This window comes from Corythoichthys intestinalis, chromosome 22, assembly GCF_030265065.1.
Source record: "Corythoichthys intestinalis isolate RoL2023-P3 chromosome 22, ASM3026506v1, whole genome shotgun sequence".
Taxonomy (NCBI): Eukaryota; Metazoa; Chordata; class Actinopteri; order Syngnathiformes; family Syngnathidae; genus Corythoichthys; species Corythoichthys intestinalis.
Genome location: NC_080416.1, coordinates 21497284 through 21509787, shown reverse-complemented (window position 1 = coordinate 21509787; position 12504 = coordinate 21497284). Strand labels below are relative to the sequence as shown.

Below are 12504 nucleotides of genomic sequence, written 5' to 3'. Positions count from 1 at the left end.
AAAAGGAATTAAGTCCTCTGAAATTTTCAGGGAAACCCTCCTTATATACCTAAAGTGTCTAAACAGTGGTGTTACCAACGTCCTAAACACCCTTTAACCTTCTCTAAAACAGGTCCCCCCTCCCCCTCCACCAAGGCACAACACAGAGCCATCACTCGTGCGCAGAGCTTCTCTGGTTTACAAAGAAAGTCAACGTAAGGCATGCTAATCCAGCATAACTCTTGTGCAGTAGAGCCCCTTTCAAGTAGACATTCTTGGTTGTGAACCATTCATTCATCTACATCTCATAGTTTGCCTTTGGATGTACGGTGTATGTGTGGAAAACAAGTCGTCCCATTTTCACCAAGCAAGAAGAATAGAGTTCACATTAATCTGTAAATCTCAGGATTTGGCCTATGTCCCAATAACTAATGACTTGTCCTTCCTTATGACTTCAGACAGTACCCAGTTGCAGTTTTGTGATGAAAGCAAGGTGGAGCGACGGATTACACTGTAATTAAAATCACTTGTATTATCATCACACTGTTCCAGTGATATGACGTGATCCTATTCATATATCTGATGCAACCACTGTGTTTCCACACAGCCTTAATGGAAACGGAAATCAGATTAACATTCTGTAACTATATCAAGATCAGCTAAATTGAACTATTAGACTTGGTGAAAAGCGGACTGACATGATAGAACATTAATATTTAGAATGCTTAACATGGAGCTGCAGCTTTTCCCTTCGCTATGAGAATAAAAGTCCTTAGACAGAAATGAGTTACATGAATTAAGAGTTCAATATTAGTATCTTAATAGGATTCCACGTGGTAAATCAAGTCATAGCTATTTTGTAACGCTAGATATCATCAGATAGCTTGTGTAGCGTACATCTTTTCCCCAAGCTTGTTCTTCCTGTCTGGCCACTCAAACCCTTTTGTGTAACTACAGTTTATCAATTATAATCTGTAATCAATAGTGCAGTGTGTTAGGAATGGGAAATATTGTGCAATCTTGACTACAGCTGAGTGGGGCGGGGCTTGGCAGGTGTCGAGATTTCATTTCTGCTTGTGAAACCATAAATCCTCATGTTTCAATCAGTGTGCAATCAGTGCTGCAATGCAGTGTCAAACCTCAGCTGCAAAAACAGTATGCCCCTTACTTGTCTCATAGTGAAGTGATATGAGTATGTCCTTCCTGTCATGTTTTTTGACAAATGTGTATTTACCGCAATGCTTTTGTGAGTTTGTCTTCTTACGATTCCTTCAGTTCCCCTCCCATCTAACATACTTTTATACAGACTATTTGATTTTCTCTTCTGTTGGTGATGCTAAATGAAAGTGTTTTTGTTTGTTTGTTTTTGGCTCATTTGCCGTGTGTTTTGTGATTTTATTGCTGTGGCACCATTCTGTGTAGAGTATCTAACCATGAAGACACTCTCTTCCTAAGCCTAAATGAAAGCCTCTTAACCACTATAACCTAAAATTAAATCATAAAGACAATGATCCATCTAAACAGAATTATAAACACTTTATAAAACATTATACTCTTACCATAAACAAGGCCATTGGCACCAAACAGGGCTAACGAAACACTGTGTGGTGTGTATGGGTGCTGATGAGCCTTTCTAAAATATCAAAAAGGCTTATTGGGTTTAGAAGGCTTGATCCTGCCTAGTAAGGTTGGATCCTTGGGCTGACTTTGTCGGAGAGATGAGTGAATACCAGAAACTATCCAACAGAGACAGATTGAGATATGGACTTGTTTTTCCAGTTCCCTATCTTATCCAATTTTCCAACCAAGTGCACTGGACTTACAGTACAGAGATTTTCCATCTCTCCATTTTTGCTTTCCTTGTCAATTATTATCCTCTGATTACAACTCTTCACAAGCACACATTGATTCAGCCATTCTTTTTGTTTGCTGCTTAGTTGGCAATGCTAATAGTTACCTAGTTGATGGCTAAGGGTGTAAAGTAATGACTCTGTTATGCTGAATTAACACAAATGGAAATAACCTGTAAGATGTGAGACACACTTCTTTACAAGGCTCCCTATTAACCCCGATGATGAAAATCAATCATAGGCTTTTCGGTTAAGATAATTATGGCTTGAGAAACCAGTCGTCTTTACTTAGTTCATTATCTAGGTGCGTGATGTAATTGGAACAAATTAACGAATTCAGGGGGAAAAACAGTTTGACAAAATACATTAATGAAAATGATCTTCAATACTTTATAGCTGTGCAAGACTCGTAACAGTGAAGTCATGCAACATTACAATGAATTGAAATCACATTGTTTTAACTATAGTAGATTCTAAAATGATGTGGGGGATGGCAAAGAGAGCTTCAGAGTGCATTTTAAATGTCATCTATAATCAAGCATACAGAATGTTTAGTTTGAGACACAATTGCCCAGCTTGGAATGTATGGGCATCCATGTCTGCGTTATTGTTCTATGGTGTACCACAAGCAACATGTCACTTTTGCTCATTAATATTCATGACGTTAGCTATTGTTGCGAGGCGGGTCAACCGCCCATTTGTCCCTAATAGTAAATGCAGCAATAGTTTATGAACGAGATGTTTACCCAGCCAAACCTACCAATTATGTCTGAAAATTATGTCCCTGGTGCCAAATTCACTGGTAAATATGTGGAAGAACATACAAATGGCTTGATAAATGGCTTGTGTGTCGAAGGCTGAAAAAGACGGGGGGAAAAGAGTGGACCTGATCCACACGTAGCATTTTTTATCGACCTTTTTCTTGTGTGCATTGCCTTACTCCAATGACAATGCACCTAGCACTCCTGTTTCAACAATCTATTCTTTCCCACCATATGCCCTGTCTTTCTTATATATTATATCCTCTGGTTGTCTTACATCTCTGGCCGTTCTTGGGGGTAATTTACATTGGTAGTTTTGTGTAGCAATCGCAAATGCTACTCAGTGAGTCCAATCAAAATGGCTTACTTCTTCGTCCTCTCTAAGACCACGGCCCCCAACAAAATGTTTACTGCATATGAAATGTGAGTGGCTTCACCTTGCTGCCGTTAAACCGGTCTTTTGGACGTCCGCGCAAGTTGATCCATGCTTCACATTTTTTCCTCCGATCGGGAAAAGTATGAAGAAAACATCCTTCATATGTTGTAATGTCTAGAGTCGTCTCTACAAGTTCCATAGCAGCAGTGTTTACTCGGCATATTCTTTTTTTGAAAGATTACCGGAGAAAACAAGCAGAAATACCATGGATTGTATGCGAGGGCGTGTCTATGTTGACCCACTTCCGCGTTACGATGGGGACATCACGGTCTAAAAATAGCATTCGTGCGGTACGCTATTGAGAGCCGCTTTTGGCAGTCCTAACCAGAGTGCCAGCTTTTTGTCTCTGCAGGGTTCAGAAGGTCATAACATATTTTCATGGGGTACCCAATGATGCCATTCATACTTGTGTTTTTGTTGGATGGATGCTGTGTGCTCGAGAGCGTGGAACAGAGGGAGAGTGTGCTCAGGATAATGGGATGGCTAGGGCATTTGGTGGTTCTCAAAAGGTATAGACACCATCTCTCTCTTGTCGCCTGCTGTGTTCTTGATTAAATGAAGTGTGCTTGGTTTCCTTTTGCAGTTAGACACAGCATGTCTTTGCTGAATGCAAATAGCTGGAAGCAGAGAGACAGCATTGAAGACAGCATGATTTTTTGACGTGAAATTCAAATGTGAAGCTACCTCAGTACAGAGATGTTTTGTAGGGTACTTCTTAAGAGAGTTCTTCCATTAGGCACCATCATAAAAAGAAGGGGTCAGACTCAAGGTGATGGTTTTATGAAATATACATAACCGTGGCAAATGCAATTAATGGTTTTTGGCAACCCAAGGGACATTTAACTAAGGTAATGTGTGTACTTTGGTTATGTCTCATTAAGTGAATATAGATCGTTTGAAATGACAAAGAACCATTTTTTCCTACCGATTGTGGCTGGACAATTTGCTTCGATTTAAAATCCCGCGGACCCTAAAAATCAATTTGCTGGAGTTAAGCAAAAGGAGCTTTCTTAATCCAACAATATAGATAATCTGCCTATTCTCTCCCATTCCCCCCCCCAGATGTAATTCCCCTCTGTTTGTCCTCACAGTTTGACAATATTTGTCTTGCTGTCACCCTCATTTCTGCCTTATTAACTCATTTGATGCCTTAATTGATTGATTATTCCTCCGTCGGCTTCTTTCTAATGAATGCTTTCCTCCTCGGCATTGATTATGCACAACAGTTTCCAGCACTACTCGCAAATCTGTCTTTGCAATGGAGCATCGTGTCGGACAACCTACCAGTAGTTTCAAAATCAAGCAAGCTTAAAACTGGCTTCATGCACTTGCACTCAAGTTGCATCGTGCTGTTTTGGCTCACTTCATGTCTTCGGGCCAATTAAAGGGAGGCGTAAAAGGCTGATTCACTTGCGAGGGGACTGTTTTCAGTGTGGTGGCGTTGGCTGTGGATCACATCGCTTCTCATTACCGCCCAGACTGAATACGGCTGATTGCTCGTTTGTTTGCAATGTGTTGTACTAATGGAATTTATTCGCCCTACATTCTCCTAATTTGGCTCCTTTGAAGGGTCTTGTTCCTTGTATAACCCATTTCATTCCAACTAAAGGGCAAATGATGCTAAAGACTGCCATCGCTGCCGATACTATTTCTGAATAAAGTAAAAAACCTTCCAAGACAACATTTCTGGTATCCACTCACTCTGCTTATGCAATTTTTATGTGTTTTGTTTTTATCCATCTGTTATGCCATTTACCTTTTTTTCCTGTAAGCCTAACACTCCATATGTGTTTTGCTTTGCTATACTTTGCCTTTATTGATTTTTTTTTTTCTTTTGCTTTTTCCCCTATTTCATGTCCTTTGTTGGCTGACGGGGGTCTTTGTGTTGCTTATTGTCACATCTCAGTTTGAGTGTAGCCAGACAGTCAACAGATCCATGGGCATCCAAGTCAACAAAGGTAAAGTCTAACCCTTTCACCCATCACACCCAAACCTACCCACCCTAAATTATTTCCCAAAGCATAATTAACATTCCACACTATAAAAGAGATGGCATCTGATTTACTAGGTTTCTTTCATCCAAAGACTGTGGGTTCAGATGCGAATTACCTGTAGATGTTAGTTCATTAGTATTTTTTCGCAGCGCCTTTTTTTTTTTTACTTTATGCAACTTGTAGGTTCCTCTCAGAGGAATAGAAAAGTGTGTTTTTTCAAATGTTTGGCAAATGTTTGCTTTCACTCCTGTTTTTGTAGGTTGCAATCTGGTACTTTTAGTTTAGCTTGTTCTGTGTTTGTTGTTGTATTTGATGACACCACATGTTTAGCCTTTACAGGCTTGACAAAGTATCACTATGTGGTGCTTCTAAAATATGCTTCATAAGAAAATGCAAATAACAAAAATGATAGTTGGATATGGTGCAGTATGAATCCCAAATGAATCCCCCTGTGAGTATCTTTCTTGCCCATGTTGTGGGCAAGACGTTGCCTAGACAATACTTTTGGGTACTGTAATCATTATTCAGTGCCGGATGATGTTTTGAATATTAATGACAGTAAAATATGAATATTTTGCTTCTAGTGACCAAAGAAAAGTCTGTAATTTGTTGGTTGCAAGTGAGTCGAACCTGTCACTTTGACAAGTCTTAAAACTACCAAATGACTACCTCTAAAAATAAAGCTATTTTCGCTCAGTATTATAATTACAGATAACTTATTTTCACATGAATAAATGACAGTAAGACCTACCTTTTAAATTATTTAACATTCCTTGCTTGTATTTTATAATAAGTACAGTGGTACCTCGACATACATTCGCTTCGACACACGATCTTTTCGACATCCGACGTAAAATTTCACTAGCCGTTAGTTTCTACATCCGACGACATGCTCGAAACATGGTGATCTGGACAGCGCCACAGTTTCTTTGTTTTCTCACATGATGGACGCACGGCGTATTTTCTTGTGAGAGAAATCAACACGGGTTCCAAGAAGATTAATGCAGGTGGTGAAAAAAGGAAAAAGGTGACTCTTAACGTTGAAATGAAGATGGAAATGATAAAAAAAAATTGACCGTAGTTTGCGCATCAGTCAACATGCTCGACAATACGGCCATACAATGTCTACGATCTCCACGGTCCTCCTCTGACCTCCGTTTGCCAGTCTTTATAAGTTAAGGTGACAAATATTATTGTGGTAGCATCGCCAAAGAAATCGCCAGTTTTGTGCAACACAACATGCCTACTGTCCGCCGCAGTTGACGCGAAAAACAGAAGCACATTAAAAGAGAAAGTAAAATCTCAGCCGCACCTTTCTTTCTCTGTGACATCACCACACGGTGCGTTCAGGTACAGCATGCAAAACACATCTGCCACATTGGAACCCAATTCGTTACATTATTACAGGAGACTACTTGTTTTGCCCTGGAGCCCCAAAGATGCCCTGCAAAGACCAGCTTAAGCGCACCCTGACACGAACCAATATCGACCCCTCGTCGTGGGAGCCAACTGCCATTGACCGCGAAACATGGAGGGGAACTACCGTATTTTTCAGAATATAAGTCACACCTGAGTATAAGTCACATCAGCCATAAAATGCCCAACGAAGAGGAAAAAAACATATAAGTCACACCGGAGTATAAGCCGCATTTTGGGGGGAAATTTACTTGATAAAATCCAACACATAGAACAGATATGTTGCTGAATCAATTTCGTCCTCGATACCAAACAGGTTCGTATCAACGTAAATAAATTATAATTAGCTGCTATTACAGCAATGACACAAACGGTTAGCATGCGTTTGCTAGCATTAGCACATCGTTCAAACAACCACACAACTGGCTCTAAGTGTCCGATCGTGGATGGGAAACACACAACAACAACAGAAAAGATGATACACACAGGCGTTGCCTCTGTAGAGATATTTTACAAGCATAAACAATGAACGTAAGTTCGCAGCCATGTTTCTCTCTTGCTCTCTCACCCACTTGCTCAGAGACGCTGCGTAGCTGTCCGTCTTCTTCTGGCGTGTGAGCGCTCTTTTTCGCGTAAACACTTGGGAGTGCGCCCCCACTTGGGCGTGAAAGCGCCAAAAAACTAAAAGCATGCATTTCAATCTAAAAAAGTCAATAATACAATTGAACACACATTGCCAAAGGCAGAACATGAACGTAGCCATAGCTATTAAGTGTTATTCAGATAACTATTACATAAAGAACATGCTAACAAGTTTACCAAACCATCAGTGTCACTCCAAAACACCAAAATAACATTTGAAATGCTATCATAATGTGTTAGTAATTTCTTTAAATAATAATCATTTCACACATAAGTCGCTCCTGAGTATAAGTCGCACCCCAGCCAAACTATGGAAAAAAAAAACTGTGACTTATAGTCCGTAAAATACAGTAGTCACCAAGGCATTGTGGCTTTCGAAGAAAAATGAACAGAAAACGAAGAGGCAAAACAGAGAAGACGAGAGACAAAAACAACCCATGCCAGTGATTATTCCACCATAGACGAGGCCTCTGAAGTCATATTAGACAAAAACACCCCCCAAAAAAATAGGCTAATAAACGACTGAAACTAGTACTCTGACATGAGTTGAAGCCGACATCGACGACTATATTATAATTCCGATTTATTCATAATTTATTTGTTTTGCTCTGTGTAATTGCCACTTGTAATAGTACATAGTATTTATTAAGGATTTAGTGTAGGTTTTTGGGCTGTGGAACAAATTAATGGAATTATAATGTATTCTAATGAGAAAATCCCGCTCGACATACAGCCATTTTGACTCAAAAACAAGGTCCTGGAACGAATCAACTACATATTTAGAGGTACCACTGTACTTGCAAAAAATCTAGGCATTACGTACTTTCATTGGAAATTAATTTACTGTACTCACACTAAGTGGGGGAAAAAAAATTCCACCCAATTTTTTTTCTTTTTCCCACTGAATGTGAAATACGAAAAAGATAAAACACACATTATTTAAAATCAGTGTTTCCTACCTTGATTAAGGTGGTCCAGAGCTGTACATCAATTTATTTTCAGATTTTCTTTACTCTCACCCCCTAGATATGTTATCCACATCAATATGCAGCAAATACCCAAAAAATAGGCATTTCTGATAATTTTTACTTGTAGCACAAGCACAGTTTATTTTTGGTTGGTCATGTACAACAATGGTTGCAATGGAAAAATAATAGTATGGACACGTTGCACTTGTCTAGTTTACATAATTAGGCTTGTAAGCAGTTGGAAAACTTTTCCTGTGTGCTTCTACCACTTGAATAAGAATTGCAGCTGTAAATGCAAAGGTGGGAGGAAATAGCTAATGAAAAGCTACAACGTCGTCATGATCTGAATAATAAACAAATCTCTAAAATGGCTGAGGACATTGTTTATTAGTAATTGGACTTCCGTATGGATTAGGGGAAGTTTTTTATAGTTAATGAAGTGATGCAAGCCTTGGTACTTTGTGCCTATACTACTATAGGAAGTTGAGATAACTAAATGTATGTAAAAACCTCTGGGCTTGTGTGCTATGCCTAAGAATCATCTGATCCAGCGGACATTTTGCATAGGGCTTTAGTTTTCAAGTAGTAACGGAAATAAAGGGTGAGAGGGAAGTAACTACTGTAATTTCTGGACTATAAGCCGCTACTTTTTTCCTTCATTTTAAATCCTGCGGCTTATTTGTTGATTTATTTGGGTTAATAGGTAACACTTTATTTGACAGTAGCGTCATAAGACCGTCATAATTATGTCATGACGCTATCATTGGCATAACTGAACGCTTATGACATATGTCATTAAGTTTCATCCGGCAAATTATTTCACTAACTCCATTTATGACCAGCTCAGATATTTTACATTCATTCAAAAGTGTTATAATTTGCCAGATGACACAAAATGACATCTGTCATAAGGATTCATTAATACACATGGCAGTGACATGTCAAAATTGTGATTGTCGAATGACAGTCTTATGGTTCCACTGTCAAATAAAGTGTTACCAAATACCATAACTAGTAATTAATGAAACAACTAGAACAGTAACTGAAGAAATAATTAGCACAGAACATGAATTTTGATTGTTATTTACATCTGTAGTGCTGCAATGCACTCCAGGAGGCATGTTGGACAACAACAGTATTGACAGCAGGTGGCGGCAGAGGTTGACTGTCTCCCCCAAGGGAGCAGTGATGGCCAATTTAAGCTTTTTGAAGCAATGTATCTTGGCAGCCACTTGGTTCAAAGGTTCATGGTGGTTTATTTGATCTTATGACAATCGTATGATGCCGCTGTCTAATAAAGTGTTACCGGTTAATATATTTTGGTGTAAATATCCCATAATACAGTGAGGACAGCTGAGGCTTATATTCCACTGCGGTTTATATATGAACAAATGTCATTTTCGTGTCAAATTTGGTGGGTGGCGGTTTATAGTCAGATGCGCCTTATAGTGCCAAAATTACGGTATATGCTTTTAGTTTTTGGAGCACGCTTAATCCTTGATATTATAAAATGTAATGTCTTTCACTTAATTTGACCCGGGAGTAAATTGTACATTCACTCAGTTTCCCATGCTTTGCATTTGCTTAAATATTTGTCATTGGTGTTAAAGAAATCATAGAAAATTTGGAGGAAACAATAGAACTCCATTTTTAAAACTATTCACGAAACGTTTTTGGTTTATCTGAACTAATTCAATTATTTTAAGTTACTTTCTTCTTGACTTTTCTTAAACGGGTATGATCCTAAGCTTTTGTACTAGATGCATTTCAATGCATCTTATGTGGTTATCGTTTGGGTTCTGATGAGCGATGGGCAGAGAGAGAAAGAGAGAGGAGCAATTGGGTCTTAATGCTAAGCCAAGCTTGTTCACCTGCCAGTGGCAAGAACCATGTTGTTTATTTAATGGCAGAGTTGTCAGTGACTTTGATTTCCTCCTTTTTCCCCCCTCTTTCTACCTTGTTTTTCCTCTCTCTTTCGCTCTCTGGTCGCCTCTCCCTGCATGCCTCGTCCCTTTTCATCGCCACAGAGGGAAAAGCGATGGAGCATTTCGTCTGCTGGAGGTGAAAAGAACTCATCCAGTGTAAGTAGAGGGGTTTCTGGCAGCGATGTAGATGGGGAGGAAAGGGATGAGCTGGCGCTTTTAGGCATGGAGGAACAGAGGCCCACATAGATGGCGGCAGGCAATGGATAGACATGCAGAAGCAACACAATCGCGTTAGCGTGGTCTCCCCGGGATAGTGTTGGGGCTTAACTGCTGCATTACGCATACTTCTGCATTACAAAATGCTCCTTCGCCAGCAGTTAGCATGCAAATTGGCTACTAGATTATGCCTTTTGTATTCATTTTGCCAACTGTCAGAATGTGACGCAGTAAGAATGATAATCAGGAAGATATCGCCCCCTAGAGCGCTGGCGATGATCATCGTACTGCCAGGGTTAGGGAAAAAGGGGACATTTGTGTGGTGCGAGATATTTTAGGCCAGGAGTCCCCAACCTTTTTTGCACCATGGGCCGGTGTGATTTGGGTCTTTTCACGGACCAGCAATGTGAGCCAGAAAAATAATGCAAATATAAAATAACACGACAGGCTAAAAACAAATGTTAAGTGCAGGGAAAATATAACTCTCAAGCTGAATCAGTGGGAGGCGTGAGCTTGTTTCGTTGAGACAAGATGGTCCCATTTAGGTGAGATGGGAGACAGACAGTGTTGCTTATGTCAAGTCTGCTCCATAACTTTGTCTTGGTTGCCGTCATTGCAGAGAATCCGCTTCACAAAGATACGATGTTGGAAATTGAAGCAAGGTTTTCAGTGCTCTCGTAGAGATATCAAGATATTCCGGAATGACATTAATCCAGAACCTCGGTAGAATTGTTGTCGCAAATGTACGTTTAAGGTCGCCATCATTTGCGATCGCTACAAGCTGATCCTCCTGTTGCACACACAGTCACCTGTTGCGACAAACCCATATTTTAGGTAGGATTCTTGGTATTGTCTGTTAAAAGAAGATGTTGTTTTTCTTCAAGATTGTAGGCTCATCTTCTGGCTCCTCAGCTGCCCATTTCCCCGTAAAAAATCTGTCCAAAGACGTCTGTTTTTCAGTCATCTTCGCTAGTGTGGGGGCTAATCATTTCCAGGAACAAATGTGATGCGGCCACCCTATGGCCTAACTCATATGTTATTATCGAGGACAAGCGCACATACTGTAGATATAAAAAACAAGATGTACTGATAGCAGTCCAATGGATTTCTATGAAAACATTCTATCCAGTTGTGTATTATATCTAGAGTAGACAGGGATATTGGTGTGTTAAGGGGCACAGGCCAAAGTTAATTCGGCCAGAATACAGTCGTTAATAAATTATTTATTATTTTTGTGCGGCCCAGTAGCAAATGCGCCACGGACCGGTACCCTGCGGTTGGGGATCCCCGTTTTAGGCTATGAGTTGTATTTTGTGAGTATCAGGTGACAGGGTATTTCGGCTGGGATTGTGTGTGAAGTGTATAAATGGTCGGTTGAAAGGTCGTTTTTGCTGTTCTAATAATTCTGAATAATGTTCTAAAAATTACATTTGGTATTTAAGATTTAAGACTTCTTTGAGTTGTCTACTAGTAATTACTGCCCAGAATCTACTATCATGCGTGGTACACTATCACAGGTCAATTTGAAAATTCTCTGCAGCACAAATCTGCAAATCGTTATCTCCACAAGCAGAGGAGTGACATTTGAATAATGGTCCTTATCTGGTGCATAATGTTACCTTTAATTCTCGCTGTACTTAATCCCCCAACATGCATTTTACATGTGTGGGGGGCACATCTGAAGACCACATGCAGTGATCACAGACATACAGCCAGGAGGCTTTAATGCCGTAATTAGTCCTTGTGAAGTGCAACTGATTGATATGAGTGGGAGGTGAAACATGTTTGATGCTCAATTGGTAAATGCAGTAAAAAAAAAAATAGATTGACATTGGAAAGATCTACTGTATATGATCCTTCTCAACAATTTTGCATCATGCTTTTTATAAAACTTCTAAAAGTAGTCAATCAAACTCAATGATTCCATCTGTATGCTCTACTATGCAACTCAAAGTGTTTAACATAAATTCATGTCAAACAAGTTACTCACAATGGCTTAAAAGCATGATCATTTGTATTTACCGGTAGTCCCCTGGTTACGACGTATTCAACTTATGAGATTTTGACTTTACGACGGCGAAGTCTGATCCGCCATTTAGTGTCCAGTCGTTTTTTGTTGTTGTTGTTTTTTTTAGTCGTGCAAACAGTATCTTATTGTACTTCACATTATCTTATTTTTTTAATTTACTAATATGACGTGTTCTGTCCTCACTAAACGTGAAGTTGTTCAGCTTGACAGACAGCAAACAAGGCAATTGTGGTTTCGGAAGCTTCTAGTTCTTTAATTTTTGACAGTATGTAAAGCTTTAACACATAC

At 39.5% G+C, this 12504-nt stretch overlaps 1 protein-coding gene across 22 annotated transcripts in view; it reads left to right on the top strand.

Annotated features, from left to right (window-relative positions):
• The window catches only part of adgrb2 (adhesion G protein-coupled receptor B2), a 288153-nt gene that overhangs the window by 273596 nt on the left and 2053 nt on the right, over window positions 1-12504 (top strand). For 13 of the 22 annotated variants that reach the window (XM_057827325.1, XM_057827328.1, XM_057827333.1 and 10 more), the window contains one exon: window positions 10074-10127. The exons of 3 other annotated variants lie outside the window; for them this stretch is intronic. In XM_057827325.1, the coding sequence (XP_057683308.1) occupies window positions 10074-10127 (54 nt within the window). Of the gene's footprint in view, window positions 1-112; window positions 195-4932; window positions 4985-10073; window positions 10128-12504 lie in introns of all 22 variants that reach the window. 6 more of the 22 variants (XR_009061842.1, XR_009061841.1, XM_057827339.1 and 3 more) reach the window with 4 other exon arrangements.